At 36.3% G+C, this 17033-nt stretch overlaps 2 protein-coding genes and 1 pseudogene across 2 annotated transcripts; 2 read left to right on the top strand and 1 right to left on the bottom strand.

Moving 5' to 3' along the window:
* Positions 1–999: 999 nt before the first annotated feature.
* On the top strand, positions 1000–2630 carry LOC120150261 (annotated as a pseudogene).
* Positions 2631–4339: 1709 nt separating this feature from the next.
* Positions 4340–8533, top strand: LOC120150259 (extra-large guanine nucleotide-binding protein 1-like). Its single transcript, XM_039162954.1, has 8 exons — positions 4340–5535; positions 5625–5762; positions 5859–5963; positions 6045–6209; positions 6674–6851; positions 7137–7378; positions 7484–7644; positions 7808–8533. The coding sequence occupies exons 1-8, from the start codon at positions 4558–4560 to the stop codon at positions 8394–8396; spliced, it is 2556 nt and encodes an 851-aa protein (XP_039018885.1). The 5' UTR covers positions 4340–4557; the 3' UTR covers positions 8397–8533.
* A 229-nt stretch (positions 8534–8762) lies between these two features.
* On the bottom strand, positions 8763–9419 carry LOC120150632 (xanthotoxin 5-hydroxylase CYP82C4-like). Its single transcript, XM_039163271.1, has 2 exons — positions 9033–9419; positions 8763–8957 (listed from the first exon to the last, which is right to left on the bottom strand). The coding sequence occupies exons 1-2, from the start codon at positions 9417–9419 to the stop codon at positions 8763–8765; spliced, it is 582 nt and encodes a 193-aa protein (XP_039019202.1).
* Positions 9420–17033: the final 7614 nt, after the last annotated feature.

Genomic DNA, 17033 nt, shown 5'->3' with positions numbered 1-17033 from the left:
ATAAAATGATATTACTATAAAATGATATAAAAGAAAAAAAAATAAGTTTAAATTTAATAAATAATATTAACATAAACCGAAAAAAGAATATGAAAAATATTCTACACAAATGTCGTTGACTTTTAGACTAATACTAGCAATTAACCACATCCACATGCATTAAAAACACGCCTTTAAAAAGTTAGATTTGAAGATGCTAAATATAGAATGAGCAGCTTCTTTACGATTATATGAGATACCGATTGCTTTGAACTTTTAAAACGATTGCATTGTTTGAACATAATCAGTTTGACAATTTTATAATATTTTTCATTAAAATTTTAATTTGTTTTTGTTAATATCGTTAACTATTACTAAAAAAAACTAATATGATACGTTAAAATCTTCTTTCTCATAAGAAATCATTTAGTTTTCTTTGATTATATTATTACCGTGAAACATTTTCTGACTACTATTAAACACAATGCTTCTTCTTCCTACAACCATTGAATCATTCATCACCATCATTCCATCCAATTTTTTTATCTTCCAAAACAGGTTTAGCTCAGTTTCTTCTTCTTATTATATGTTTTCATGGCAAAGCTCCATGCTCAGTTTCTTTTTATAATTGTGATGATCAAGATGATGAAACATGCCCATCTTCGGTTATTCTTTACATTTGTAATGTTATTTAGGAAACTCGGTGTTGAACTGAAGTACACTAATTTTTCTTCGTTTATAAATCGATAGATATTGAATATTTAAAAAAAATGAAAAAATATTTAAATAATTCTGAGTGGTGCTTAAAATGGAGTTTTATTGTCAAATAAACTTTTATCCCCTAATACTTTCACATACATTATCACATGCAACAAAATCCTTGGATCCGTGTGAAGATAATTTAGGTACTCACGTGAAAATAAAAGGGAAATTTCATTATTAATTTCATCATCGCCGGCAATAGCCAGTTCTAGTTGTTCGTGATGACTACTTCTCATTCCACCAAGTGTCCAAAGCCCAGAACCTCACATATGCCTAACACTAATTTAATCTCCATCTATATATACTCTCTCCCCAGAAATCTGCATTCATCTTTGCCATTACAAAATTCCAGTTTTTCTTATCAAAATCCTCGGTGTCTGTGATCAAAATGAGAAATGATGAAGGTGGAACAATGTTTATGGAGCAGCAGGCTAGACTCCAAGACCGACCGAACAATCTGAGCACATTATTCGCAATAAACCACGGTGTTGGTGGTGGCGAGGAAGATAAACTCTCCCCGCCACGTGAAAGCAATGCCTCAATGGCCAGCCCGATGTATTCCAACAGCACGACGACGAGGCTTCGCCTTATATGATGTCACCGAACTTCACTTCGTCTGCGGTGAAAAACGATATCGGCCAAACTGGACTTATCGGGTCCATCATGAAAGATGATGACCTGATTTACTCGTTGGCCGCTTCCGGTGATATGTTATTCACCGGTACCGATAGCAAGAACATCCGTGTGTGGAAGAATTTGAAGGAGTTTTCTGGTTTCAAAGCTAAAAGTGGGCTGGTCAAGGCCATTATCGTCTTGGGTGATCGGATATTCACTGGTCACCAAGACTGTAAAATCCGTTGCTGGAAGCTGTCGTCTTCGAACCCTGGCTTGATCAAAAGAAACGGTAGTTTCCCAAGTTTAACAGATTTCCTCAAAAGCTCCATTAAACCGAAGAACTACATTGAAGTTCGCCGGAAACGGAACGTCCTTCGGATCAAGCATTTCGATGCTGTTTCGTGCTTGAGCTTGAATGAAGAACTCGGGCTGATGTATTCAGGGTCTTGGGATAAAACCCTAAAAGTATGGCGGATATCGAATTTCAAGTGCTTGGAATCCGTCGACGAAGCTCACGACGACGCTATAAACTCCGTCGTTGTCGGTTTCGATAGCTTCGTGTTTACCGGGTCGGCCGATGGGACGGTGAAGGCCTGGAAGCGAGAGTTGCTAGAGAAAGGAACGAAGCACTCCATGATTCAATTGTTGTTGAAGCAAGAGAACGCGGTGACGGCATTGGCCGTGAGCCGAGAATCGGCTACGTTGTATTGCGGATCGTCCGATGGGTTCGTCAACTTCTGGGAACATGGGAACCAAACCCTCTCGCACGCCGGAGCTTTAAGGGGCCATAAAATGGCTGTTCTCTGCTTGGCTACAGCCGGGAATCTGGTGTTCAGCGGCTCCGCCGACAAGACCATATGCGTGTGGAGGCGAGAAGAAGGAGGTATCCACACGTGCATGTCGGTCCTAACAGGTCACGGTGGCCCCGTAAAATGCTTAGCAGTCGGAGAAGATCACGGGACGTCGACCGTCTCCGACCGGAAGTGGATTGTTTACAGCGGTAGTCTGGATAAGTCCGTCAAAGTGTGGCGCTTGTCTGAACAACACGCGCCTGATTTGAAGGAGATCCAGCGTGGTTTCCTTACAAGGGACAAGCCAGACCAGGATCACAAGGAAAGAACGAATGAGAAAGTGTGGCACTTTTGATGGCTGTCGGTTGTGCCACGTGTACAAGCAGAATGATCTTAACTCCCACCTGGCATGATGATTTGGCATGTTCCTTGCAGCTTACCCTTTTGTTTTTTCCACATTGTAATTTGGTATTGCCCAGTAGTAATGCGCAGTCAACAATTTCTAGAAAAATAGCATTTACTCGTTCAAAATTTTAATTTTACTCCTTCAAAAAACTAAAAATTTATACTATATTTCAATTTCTTTTAAAAAATTTAAATAATCTCTTTTAAACTATATTGTCGAGATCTATCACTGAAGTGAATTAAAATCTAATTGTTTATAATTAAATTCTTTGGGTTACAAAAGTATAACATGAGGCCCCATGCCGATCCAAAGAATAATGGGTCTTAATATACAATTCCACCATATTCATAGAGGCCATACATAAAAGCCACAATGTGGACCCAAACTAATAAAATAACTCATACATTTATTTTTTTAAAATTTTATAACATTAATTATGTCAATCGAATTAAAATTTAATATATAATTATTTAAAAAAGACTAATTCTTAAATTACGAATCTTTGGATAATGTTTAATTTTGATAGAAAGAGAGAAAATGCATTTATAAGAGGAAGACGAGTGGAGTAGTCTCCTAAAAGTTCCAACTTCCTATATATTTTAAATATTTTCTGTTGAAAATATATTTTCGTCCCTTAAAATTCTGTAAATTCTCTTCTACTTAAAATTTCATAATTTCATCCCACATTATACATTCGTCCCCAATTTGGAGATTGGTGCTCATTTCAATCTTAAAATATTGTAGATTCGATATAATTTAATTTCGAAAGAATGACTCTAAATGAATATTATAAATGCGGGTTCTAAAAACTTAAGAGTATATTAAGAAAATGCAAAATAATTATTAAGAAAAATAAAAGAAGAAAACATGTCAGAAACATATGATGACCCATTCAATTCTTCCACTTATAGCATTAGGTTTGATGATTAGTCATCCAGAGTTTGTGTTTAAGACTAAACTTTTTACAACAAAAAGAACATATATATGACCCATTCAATGCTTCCATCTATACAAGTCATGACTTCTAGAATAAATTGAACTCGTGATCCAATTTTCGCACGCGTTTCCTAAATTTATAATAGAATATGATACTATATCATTTATATCACTTGGGAATTCATATTTTAATTGTAAATGAAATTATAATGTGAACCCTAACAATATGTTTAAAACAGTAATATATATACTGATTAATTTTAATAGAATTGATATCAATATCGATATTAAATATAAAATGATTTAAGATTCAACATATTTAAACGTTTAATGTCTTTTAGATACACTTTTAATAAATACTATAAAGTAGGAAAATATATAATTCATGGGCTATGTTGAATAATGAATACTATACCTTATCTTTTTTTTTAATTTTATTATTACCAAATATTTTCCTTCATTTTCCTTTGCATTACGTCCATTTTCTCGGCATCCAAACTTAAAAGAAATACTATATAGATGACGTAATTCCAAATTGCGTCAAAATGTCAAAGAACCAATTAGCCTCCAGTTTTGGTCCCGCTTTGACTTAATTATTTATTGACCCAAAAGGTTCATAAACACTGTGTGATGGTGGTAGTTGATGATGCAGCCAGGCCACATGTTTGACTTTTTCAATCCTCAGTTTCCCGTCATTGTTTCCCGGCAATTTCTTCCTCAGCGTATTGACGTGGAAAAACCATTGATGATTTTAACACTAAAAGCATGTCACTCGGTCGTGCCTCAGGTCTCCATAGCTTACTGGTTAGACAAGACTCACCATCATCTTCATTGTTCTTTATTGCTCATTAAGCCAAAGGGGGTCATTTTCAGTTTGTTTTTGGGGATTCAAAGTAAATATATTAGCTTGTTTTGATTGTTTGAATGAGTTGGTAGCAAAATGGGTTCTAAAGTTTGATTCTTCTGATTGTTGGCTGTTTTGATTCATGGATTGTTGAGATAAATCAGGGAGTTTATGGGATTAGTATTGGTGGGTTAATTTTTGGAGTTGAGAATTTGAAAGAAATCATGGCTACTCTTTTAAGAAAAATCCTTCCTTTTGAGAAATCATCTCCTGTAGATGATGATATTAGCATTGAATACTCTTTTGCTATTGAGTACCATGGTCCTCCGATCACTTCTGATATCCCGAAGTTGGTTCCGTTGGACGTTGACCGCCTCCCGACGGCTGCTGAAGTTTCCTCTTCCTTTTCTTTAAATGATATTCCATTGCCGGTTATCCAACCAATTGTCAAGATCAATCCAGTGAACCAGAAACCACCCAGAGACAAAAGATTTGCCTCTAAATCTGGCTCAGCTGGAAAATCCATCGTTCATCCCGGTTTGTCGAATGAATTATCGGTCACTGTTCATAGTTTGGATTCATTAAGTAAGGGAATCGATGATGGTCATGGTGGAGTAGGAAATTATGAAATTCAGGAGATTTCTGATGTTAACAATGAGACTCCTGGCCATGTCAGAAGACCATCTGTTGTAACGTTCCGGGAACCCGAATCATGCGACGTGGAAGAATCCGACTATACCGAGACAGAAAGCATCATCGGTGATGAACAACCTGTTGCACGGAACGGCAAAAAGGGGTCGTGTTATAGGTGCTTAAAGGGAAACCGGTTTACAGAGAAAGAGATATGCATTGTCTGTAATGCTAAGTATTGTTATAAGTGTGTATTGAGAACAATGGGGTCGATGCCAGAGGGAAGAAAATGTATTACTTGCATAGGTAAGAAGATACATGAGTCAAGGCGAGAAAGTCTCGGAAAACGTTCTCGGCTTCTCAAGCAGCTGATCGGTGAGTTGGAAGTTCAAAGGGTAATGAGGTCGGAGAAGGCCTGTGAGGCTAACCAGCTACCACCTCAGCAGGTATTCGTGAATGGAGAGCCATTGACTCAAGATGAGTTGCAGGTTTTGCAGACCTGCCAAAACCCACCTTTGAAGCTAAAACCCGGATTCTATTGGTATGATAAATTGTCCGGATTCTGGGGAAAGGTAATAAACAAACTTTTTCTCTTCTTTTACATGATATAGCAGTCATTCTCTTCCATTAAAAATTGAACTACTGCTCTGCCGAAAATCAGGAAGGACATGGGCCATGCCAGATTATTACTGCCCAACTAAATGCTGGAGCTCACATCAAGAGAGATGCTAGCAATGGAAATACGAGAATAATTGTAAATAATCGGGTGATTACTAAAAAAGAGCTGTGGATGCTGCAGGTTGTTGTGCTTTACCTGTTCGAGTTCTTTTAAATGAATGTTTTTATAGACGTATAATACAAGTTCAATAAACGGCATTCTGTTAAATATTTGCAGTTAGCAGGAGTTCACTGTGAAGGAAATCCTAGCTATTGGCTGAGTGCCGATGGATCCTACCAGGAAGAGGGTCAGAATAATATAAAGGGGCCAATATGGAACAAGGTATATTTGCATAGGCATAGGCATATGCATACTGCATAGGCACTATTTACCGGTTATAACATGGATGTACCTTATTTTCAGATGGGGATCAAGCTTTTTTGCGCTCTCTTGTCTTTGCCGGTTCCTCCTAATACCGTAAATCCTGCTGGGGAGGATGCCAGTCAGATAGGTCGAGAGAAACAAGTACTTCCCAAAATTCTTCTAGTTGGGTATCCAAAGTCCGGCTCGAGAACGATATATAAGCAGGTAATATACCGGTTGGTGGTCATAGAAACTTATTTCCGTTAACATTTTCCCCACTTTTGGCGTCTGTAAATAGAGTTGTTACTTATTTTCTTTTATGCATACCTTCCTTTTATCCTTCACCAGCTTAGACTGAGAACTTGGATCTTAAGCTGACTTTCCATTGAGCTTTGGCCAATCAAGCTCATCAGTTCAGCCATGAATAAATGCCTCTGACTACAATCTGTTTTTAAATGATTGAAGTTGAACAAGAGTAATGGAGTTATTACAATAAACTTTTAAATTCATAATATGCAATTAGTGGTTTAGATTGTAAATGAATCCTAGTTTATGCTTCTTGACACCATTACTTTCAATAATGATTTAGATTTTTTTCTTGATATTTATGACTACTGAACTCTGGCTTTATGACACTGGAAGTGCAGAATAGGATGTCTAATGAAACCTTTGTTGCTTGCTTATTTCAGGCCAAGATCCTGTATAATAATTCTTTCTCTGAAAACGAACGCCAAAGTATCAAATCGATGATCCAAAGCAATTTGTATGGCTATCTTGCTATATTGCTTCAGGGGCGAGAACAATTTGAAGAAGAAATATTTCAGGAGGATAGAAAAAGACATATTGCTGAAGGATCTGGTTCACCAGGTAGAATAATAATGATTTACTCTGTATGCATTTTGACCAAGTTTATTTTTTTCTTTATTCTCTGGGAATTTCTAATCCTTTTTGACATTACAGTTTATTCTTGATAGATTCATTTTCTAGCAACCTTTTTATGCTTCCTCTCTTTGAATTCTTAGATCATTTGTGATAATCCTCAAATGGACTTGATTGTATCATTGTTACTCTTTGGCTAGAGGAAACCTGGAGTTGTCATAGAATAATTTTAATATTTTCGGAATAGAGTTTGAGCTTCATTGTTGACAGCAGGTGGTGCAAGCCAGATTGATGGCAAAACAAAATATTCCATTTCCCCAAGATTGAAAGCTTTCTCGGATTGGCTCGTCCAAGTGATGGTGTCTGGAAATTTGGAAGTCATCTTCCCCGCTGCTACTCGTGACTATGCACCATTTATTGGGGAGCTGTGGAATGATGCAGCCTTTCAGGCCACGTATAACCGGAGGCACAAACTAGAAATGCTGCCTAGAATTGCTACTTATTTCCTAGAACGGGTAAGCTGAATTTGCTAGTTTCTTAGTAACAGACATAAAGCGAGAATTTCACTCTTCACTTAATTGCATTTGGGTTTCATACTAACTCTGATATCTTCTTCTCAGGCTGTTGAGATCTCAAGGACAGATTATGAGCCGTCCGACATGGATATCTTGTATGCCGAGGGAATTTCATCATCGAATGGACTCTCTTGCATGGAATTCTCTTTCCCCCCAATAGAACGAGAAATCGCTATTGATGGTTATCAGCATGATCCATCAGCAAGGTTAGTAATATTCTAGCTTATGCTTAAATTGTTAACTTTAATCCTTGGAATAGATATTCAACATGTACAGTTCATAATATTCCTTGGGGCTTAATTGGTGCATCATAGGACGATTTCATATATACATTTATCATGCTTAGAATTTGTTGCTTTGAATCAACAGGTACCAACTTATTAGACTGCATCACAGTAGCCTCGGGGAGAAATGTAAATGGTTGGAAATGTTTGAAGACGTCGATTTTGTCCTATTTTCTGTCTCGTTGACCGACTATGATGAGTTTTCATTAGACAGTAATGGAGTTCTCACAAACAAAATGTTGGCAAGCAAGCAATTGTTTGAAAGTATAGTCACCCATCCAACCTTTGAGAAAAAGAACTTCCTTCTATTACTCAACAAAGATGACCTGCTTGAGGAAAAGATCGAGCACGTCCCTCTCACTCGATGTGAATGGTTCCACGACTTCAATCCAGTTATTGGCCATAATCAATACAACAACTGCAGCAGTAGTATAAATAATCACACCACGCTATCGCAGAGTGCGTTCCAGTACATCGCTACGAAGTTCAAGAGATTGTTCAATTCTCTTACTGATCGTAAGTTGTACGTTTCAATGGTTACCGGTTTGGAGCCTGATTCTGTTGATGAAGCTTTAAGGTACAGCAGGCACATTCTTAAGTGGAACGAAACCGAAAATAGCTTAGTTAACACCGAGATGTCATCTACGGATATTGAGGCAAGCTCAACCTCATGAACCGCCTCATGAACCGATTTTTTTCTTCTTCAAATTGTAAAATTGATGAAACCCCAGTTGAAATTAGATGTAGGAAAAACAGATTCTTTGCATAGAACTCAATTGAGAAGCAATATATATGATTTATTCTTCAGAAACATATAACTCAATTGAGAAGCAATATATATGATTTATTCTTCAGAAAGATGCATACTTTGCTTTTCCTTCCATTAATTGTCAGATTCCCTAGATACAAACAGCAATTTTGACCCCTCACATCTATGTTAACATGGTCACTGAGGAATCTCTCCGGCATGATCTCTAATGGCTTATGCCAAATTCCTCCATAGCTTCTCTCGGTACTGATATGGGCGCTGCCGGGTATAATCACATTGTTTCCTTGATAATGGCTTGCAGGTATACCAAGTTGCTTATGTCTGAATCTTCCACTTGTGGTCTTTTCCCAACATGGACGTCAAGTTCATTTTGGGCCTTCTTTTGCACGTTGCAGTTATTCAATAGCAGGGAGACTGCCCATGTAAGCGTAACCACATTGGTATCGATGCCACCCAAGACAAGACTCTGCAATCACAAATTCTGATAAGGTTATCTGTTTTCTGGTGATGCCTATAACTTACATGATTCTACTTAACATACAAGGCAAGTTGCTTTAATGGTAACATCAGCCTCTTGAGATGGAACGTTGCTTTCATCCATGATAGACAACATGACATCGATGAAATCTTTGTCCCCTTTGATGCCTTCGTTGCGCCTCCGTTCACGATGCTCCTTCACCCAGCTTCCAAGTACAATATACAACTCCTTTGCTGTCTGCTTTATTTTTCCTATGTTTCCCGTCACAACGTCAAGCCAACCAAGAAAGGGCACCGTATCGGAAAACAAGAACAACCCTTCCAGAAAAAAGAACTCACACAAGGCCTTTTGGCATCGCCTTGATTCCTCGTAACAGCTTCCTTCGGATCCATAATATCTTTTTCCCAGCAACATGATGTTGGTTGCTAAGTCACCAATTCTTTCCTTCATTTGCACTATGTTATAATATCGAAACGATTATTATCGACACACAAATAAACACGAACAAAAAGGAAAAAACAAAGAACACCCGAATTTACGTGGAAAGCCCAGAAGTAAAAAACCACGGGCAGGAGAGAATAATTTCACTAATATGAAGGAAGAAAATACAAAAAGATTTTGGTGAAAGAAAAGAACTTACTTTCTAACGCTGACCCTTAGTATCTATTTATAAGGATAGATACTTGATTACAAAGGGAAACTAAATAAAATGGAAATCTACTATAATAAAGTTTTCTACTTTTAACCAAACTGATTTCCTACTTCCCAATATTTATATATTAATTAATTTGTGTCACTTTGAATTCAAGTCAAACTCTAACAAATCTCTACCTTCACACGAATACTGAAAGTGCAAAGGTTTCGAGACAAAACACCCAAATTTGATGTGACACCCAAACTCAACAAAAAACAATTCTTCACTTCAACGAACAAGTTCTCCACCTCTTCCACAACACCCTTCAAAGGGGTAATCTTCAGTAACGGACATCGATCAAGTCCAAGCTTTTTTTAGGCTTGGATTTAGAGTTCACATCGACATTATTATCATAAGTGTCAACTTTGCCCACAAAATATTTCACAACTAGCAATATCATGTACATCACGATCTCAATCATCAATGATAGTTCTATTTTCAAATTTATTATGTTCACGAAATTGAACTCTTTTATGCTTCACATAACTATTTTGCTCATGGTTATTTTGTTCAACAATGTTATTTGACACAGTGTATGAAACACCAACTGTATTATCTAAAACTGTTAAACCCTGTAGAACATAAAACTTGATAGTTTTTCTCTGCCCTTTCAACACAACAAGAGAGTCCTTGCAAATTTTCATAGTTTCACATTCACTGGAGAATTTGTACCCTTTTGAATCTAGAGTACCTAACGAAATTAGATTTCTACTCAAATATGAAACATGTCTCACGTTACCAAGTGTTCGAACAATCCCATCGAACATCTTAATCTTGATTATGCCAATACATGCGACTTTACAAGAGACGTAATTTCCCAAAAATACATCACGTGTAGATACATCTTCATACGTCGCAAACCAGTCACGATTAGAACTCATATGAAAACTACTACCAGAGTCAAGTATCCACTCATCACTTGTTATAAAGTTGTCTTTAGCCACAATTAGGAGTTCTCAGTCATCGTACTCCTCTACTATACCGACCTCACCAAATTTCTCTGAGTTATGCTATTCAGTTTCTCTTTTGATTTTATTTTGCAACTTGTAAAACTCTGATTTGACATGGCATTTCTTTTTACAATAGTGACAAGTTTTACCTTGGTTGGAAGATGATCTACCCCTTCCAATATTATCAGAAGAACGCTCGTCTTTTCTCCCACTGTCTGAGTTAGTCGATTCATGCATCACTAGCCAATCTGCATAGGGCTCGGAACCATATACAAGATGTTTCATATTGTCAAACGAGTGCAAGCCATTGTAAACTTCTTCAAGAGTGAGTTTTTCATGACTATACAAGATTGTATCTCTGAAAGACGAGTAGGAAGGATACAACGAACATATGAGGATCAGTCCTAAGTCTTCTTGATCATACTTCACTTATAAAGTCTCTAGATTAGAGATGATTTCCTTGAATGTGGTCAGGTGCTCTTCAAGAGACGAACCTTCCGCCAACTTGAGCGAATAAAGACACTGCTTTAGGTGCAACTTTCTGGTCAATGATTTATACATGCAAAGTTGCTCTAATTTCGCCCACAAAGATGCAGTTGTTTATTCTTCAACACATTCTGTAAAATTTGATTTGATAAGTGTAAACGAACATGAGAAAGAGCTTTGTGATCCTTACACTTTTCCTCATTCTTCCATTTTGTGTTACCGACTTCTTATCAAATCCTTATACTGCATCGTCGAGATCTAACTGCGCAAAAACATCCCGAATCTTCACCTGCCATAGCAAGAACTTGGTGTTTCGATCTAACAACGAAATAACATACTTCATTGCTGCCATAATCTTGAACATGAAGCTCTAATACCAATTTGATATAATATCGAAACGACGATTATCAGGAAATAAATAAACACAATCGAAAAGAAAAAGCAAAGAACATCAGGATTTATGTGAAAAACCCAAAAGGGAAAAACCACGGGCAGATGAGAATAATTTCACTAATATGAAGGAAGAAAATATTTTGGTGAAAGAAAAACTTGATTTTTAACATTGACCCTTAGTATCTATTTATAGAGATAAATACTTAATTATAAAAAAAAACTAAAAAAAATAAAAATTTACTTTAATAAAGTTTTCTACTTTTAACCAAACTGAGTTTCCTAATTCGAGTCAAACTCTAACAAATACTAGTGATTTTTCCCTTTTAGGTTTAACCAAAATCCTCTTATATTTATCTTCCTTCATATTAGTGAAATTCTTCTCCCCTACCCGTGGTTTTTTAATTTTGTCTTTTCCATGTAAATCCCGATGTTCTTTGTTTTTCCTTTTCGATCGTGTTTATTTGTTTGCCGATAATCATCGTTCCGATATTATAACACATTACTGCGTCACCTCTGTTTTTCACTGATAGCTCATATAACTCCTTTATAAAGCTATTGATTTTGGTGTTGGGAACATGCTTGAGTAACTCGAGCTGGCGATTCAAGAGGATGAACCGTTGCTAGCTTCTTTATACTGCGCCAATACGGTCCATAAGGAGCACAGCGGTCTGTACTTGTCAGCCATGTCTGCAAATGTTCTATAGATGAAGATGACTAAGAAACGGTAATGCCCTTCCGGCTCCGGGGGTCTCCTTTGCTGTTTCTTGTTGCCTTTAACAGGGATTGTGGCCACAATATGGTGATAATTATGGTGGAAAAAAGTGCAAAAAGGAGCTGTTGCTGAAATTGTATAGAGAATTCCATGGTGTGCTTAAATGAAATGAACCGATATTGGAGATAACAGTTTAACATAGGTAAGTTCATGCCCCATAGATTTATAGACCTTGAAGAAGAAAGATAGAGAGCTGCCAAACACTGTTGGCAAACTTTGTATAGAATAGGGTTTATGGAGAAATTGTATAGACAGAGAAGCTGTCTGAAATTCAACATTTATCCAAAATAAAATGATAAACTAACTTGGTAATAATTTTATTTTATGTATGTACAACACCAGTGGGAGATGTGCGAAATTTATTACAGGAGAATTAGAGGTTTAATGAGTAACTAGTGGGAGTAATTAAGCATTCCAAGGGAAACAGACATCGTAATTGGTCAAACAGGGACCATCGGGCCTTACATTCCACACGCACTGACTACAAAGTGCCTTATCCCTCATCTCTACGTATATGTCGAACCAATGCGTCGTTCCGTCCCACTGAAAGCTGCAGTAAAACAGGGTGTTCATAAAGATTCTCGGCCGGAACCTGAACTCGAAGTAGTTACGGTAACCGAGATGTTGTCCGCCCATGTCATCGTTCTTCGATTTGCAATGGAGGGTGAGATTCGTCCCAGAGCCCAAATCGTTATAGATATATAAAGCGGAATCAACGAAAAGGCTTCCGACACGACTAAAAGCAAGGATAGATGGAGCAACCAAGTGATGGGAGAAGGATTATATATATATATATATATTTGAAGTGTCTGATTTGGTAAAATGGTATATCCACATAGTGGAGGGTATTAGGCAGATAAGGTATCCAATTTCCTAATAAAGAAGTCATTTGATTTCGTATAATACCAACACGGAATGATGGAAATGCTTTGCAATATTTCATGCATAATTTGGAATCATTAGAAATAATTCATTGTAATGGTTATATATTCCGTTTATGTCTTCAAGTCTATCTTTATTGTATATATACTACACTTTATACCTGATTTCGTTGAAGTTTTATTAAGCTGATTTCCTTATTTGTTCATCGAGTATCAATACTCATTCATAGAATATTAATTTCAAACTCGGAAAATTTAGAAAGTAAACGTAAATTAATTCAATCATACCCCTAACAATCACATTTAATCCCTACACGACTTCAATCCATCACATCAACATTTTAGCACATGTAATCACCTATAAACCACAATAAGAACATCAAATTAGCCCTCAAGTTTCATACAAAGCATCCAAACACAATATTAGACATATGTTTGACAAACAAAACATCACACTTATACAAGTCATGAAACATTTAAAAATCTGTTACCTAGTGTTTGCTTTTGTATTTTTACTTTTTTGAAACAACAATCGGTATTTTTGACATTTGATCAATTTTACTTTCTTAAATAAAATTTATTTATGTACGATAAATATTAAAAATTTATAATGTATTACACAAGAAGATCTCTCGGATCAATCTTCTGTCACCATGTTTTTTTTCCCTTTAGCTCTTGAAGACGGCTCACTTCTTTGGACTTTTCAATCATTCCAATGATTAAGGGATGAATAAATGCGAATTTAAAAGGGTAAATTATAAATTTCATCACACAATTTTTTTCTTATTTTAGTCACTAAAATTTAAAAATATTCAATTTTCTAGTTGTACTTTTGATTTACTCTTGTTTTGGTTACTATGTCGTTAAATACTTAATGGTGTTATGTCTGGACATTTTTATTTTAAAATTTATAAAATGTCCCCAAAAGTTTCTATATTTTTTTGTGTGAAAAAACTTTAAATTTGAATTTCCTTTGATTTTTCGATGATGAAGGCCTTCTTCCAAAACCCAACAGCGAGTAGGTGGAGAAGGAGGAAAGGAGTCGCATATATATTGATTCTACACTTATCAAATTGTAAATATCATAGATCAAGGTGGTTTGAGATTTCATGGGTTTTGGGTTTAGAGTTAAGTTTTATGAGTTTTAAAGTGATTTAAATAAAATCTAAACTAATAGTGGTATTAGACAATGAGGTGGGTTCATTGATATCTTAAGTGATCGGAGACAATGCCTCAGAATGGTAATTATAGTGTTGGTGTGACACATTGATGAAATTGTAAAACTTTAATCTTTGGATGAAGAATATAAAAAATAGTATGTAAAAAAGGGGGTAATGACGTGGATAACACATGGTTTCCAAGTTAATAGAAAGCAGTCCACGTCAACACGCGTGGATGTTATGTCACCATTCTATTAATGATTTAACACCCGAGTGATTAAAAATAGGAACAAATCGAAAGTTTAATGAATGAACTAAAAATTTTAATCTTTATTAACCAAAATAAAAATGGAAATAGAGAGAAATTTGTACTTTAACCAATTTACAATGCAAATTAAGAATGGAAATAATATGATATATTCTTCTACCTAAACCTCTTTAAATCCCTATAAAGCTTCACACCATCAAACATGGTAATGATGAGCTTTTCGTAGAACTCACATATAGATGAAGAAGAATCTTACCCTTTGAAAATTTGGAAGACTGAAAGTCTACATAAAGTCATGTTTCAATGGTGACTACGTGGTGAACTAAGTTATGTTTGTGTGAATAATGTATTAGTAAGGACATACGTAAATTTTTATATTAAATGGTGAATTTATAAAATTTTAAAAGAGGACGAAAAATTATTTTATATAAAAACAACATATAAATAAAAATGATGGAATAAGAGCAATAATTTTATTACGTATATACAACACCAGTAGGAGATGTCGTGGGAAATTTATTACAAGAGAATTAGAGGTTTAATGGGTAACTAGTGGGATTAATTAAGCATTCCAAGGGAAACAGACATCGTAATTGGTCAAACAGGGAGCATCGGGTCTTACATTCCACACGCACTGACTACAAAGTGCCTTATCCCTCATCTCTACGTATATGTCGAACCAATGCGTCGTTCCATCCCACTAAAAACTGCAGTAAAACAATGTGTTCATAAAGATGCTCGGGCGGAACCTGAACTCGAAGTAGTTACGGTAACCGAGATGTTGTTCCCCCATGTCGTCGTTCTTCGATTTGCAATGGAGGGTGAGATCCGTCCCATAGCCCAAATCATTATAGATTAACACATCCGCTTTGTGCGGAATCAACGAAAAGGCTTCGGACACAACTAAAAGCAAGGATAGAAGGAGCAGGCAGGTGATGGGTTTAGGGTTCATGTTTAGTTTTGCTGGTCAGCAGAATGGGACAGACAGAAGGTTTATATATGGAATTTGAAGTGTCTGATTTGGTAAAATGAGATATCCACATAGTGAAGGCAATTATGCAGATATGGTAGCCTATCTCCTAATGAAGTAGTCATTTGATTTCGTATAATACGAAGATGCTAATACTTTGTAGTATTTCATGCAGAATTTGGAACCATTAGGAGATAGGCTACCTTATCTGCCTAATATCCTTCACTATGTGGATATCTCATTTTACCAAATCAGACACTTCAAATTCCATATATAAACCTTCTGTCTGTCCCATTCTGCTGACCAGCAAAACTAAAAATGAACCCTAAACCCATCACCTGCCTGCTCCTTCTATCCTTGCTTTTAGTTGTGTCCGAAGCCTTTTCGTTGATTCCGCACAAAGCGGATGTGTTAATCTATAATGATTTGGGCTCTGGGACGAATCTCACCCTCCATTGCAAATCGAAGAACGACGACATGGGGGAACAACATCTCGGTTACCGTAACTACTTCGAGTTCAGGTTCCGCCCGAGCATCTTTATGAACACATTGTTTTACTGCAGTTTTCAGTGGGATGGAACGACGCATTGGTTCGACATATACGTAGAGATGAGGGATAAGGCACTTTGTAGTCAGTGCGTGTGGAATGTAAGGCCCGATGGTCCCTGTTTGACCAATTACGATGTTTGTTTCCCTTGGAATGCTTAATTACTCTCACTAGTTACCAATGAAACCTCTAATTCTCCTGTAATAAATTTCCCACAACATCTCTCACTGGTGTTGTACATACATAAAATAAAATTATTGCTATGTTATTCTATTTTTGTTATTTGAATTTAGTCACTAAATTATAAGGTTGGTTCACTGAAATTGAAGTTCGTTCGAATAACCCTTCAATCATGATAATTCACTGGAATTAAGCTTAGTGAGAATCTTCTTACCTTATTGTTCCAGATTTTCCATAAAATATTGTGAAGTATTTCCATCTTCCTATCCTACTAAATCAAATTACTACTATTCCGTATTAAGATAACCTTATCTATCTCATACTCTTGATTCTATTTCCTAATGAGAGCAGCCCGTTTCACTTATATTAGCTTTTGTGTCATATTGTTGATCTCATCGAGAGCAAACATGAATCCTTCTCCGACCAGCTTCTTTGTGCCAAAAGGAGTACACATATTACTCTATGACTGTTATATGTCTTCCAAATCTTTTTCGCACCTTAAGATGTCTGAAAAGCTCAGGAAGAGCATTTTTCCATCTCTTGAGAAACGTCTGACATCTATGGAGTAGTGACCTTTTGACATAATCCTAACAGGTAGTCAACTATATTTATCTAGCCTGCTAATCTACGTATAATCATAGTAGTTCTATTTCTACATCAACACTAATAGTCAATATAAAATTTCTTGACGAAGATCGAGCCTAAGGTTTGGAACTTTTATCTTCATTTGTGTATGTTCTATCTCTTGACTTAGATATTTAGA

Source organism: Hibiscus syriacus, unplaced genomic scaffold, assembly GCF_006381635.1.
Source record: "Hibiscus syriacus cultivar Baekdansim isolate YM2019G1 unplaced genomic scaffold, ASM638163v2 tig00111022_pilon, whole genome shotgun sequence".
Lineage (NCBI taxonomy): Eukaryota > Viridiplantae > Streptophyta > Magnoliopsida > Malvales > Malvaceae > Hibiscus > Hibiscus syriacus.
This window is presented reverse-complemented; position numbering and strand designations above follow the sequence as displayed.

Coding starts and splice junctions, on each gene's coding strand:
- LOC120150632 (XM_039163271.1), bottom strand. CDS start 9,419: ATGAAGGAAAGAATTGGTGACTTAGCAACCAACATCATGTTGCTGGGA. Junction 8,958..9,032: donor CCATTAAAGCAACTTGCCTT/GTATGTTAAGTA, acceptor TTGTGATTGCAG/AGTCTTGTCTTGGGTGGCAT.
- LOC120150259 (XM_039162954.1), top strand. CDS start 4,558: ATGGCTACTCTTTTAAGAAAAATCCTTCCTTTTGAGAAATCATCTCCT. Junction 5,536..5,624: donor TGTCCGGATTCTGGGGAAAG/GTAATAAACAAA, acceptor GCCGAAAATCAG/GAAGGACATGGGCCATGCCA. Junction 5,763..5,858: donor AAGAGCTGTGGATGCTGCAG/GTTGTTGTGCTT, acceptor AAATATTTGCAG/TTAGCAGGAGTTCACTGTGA.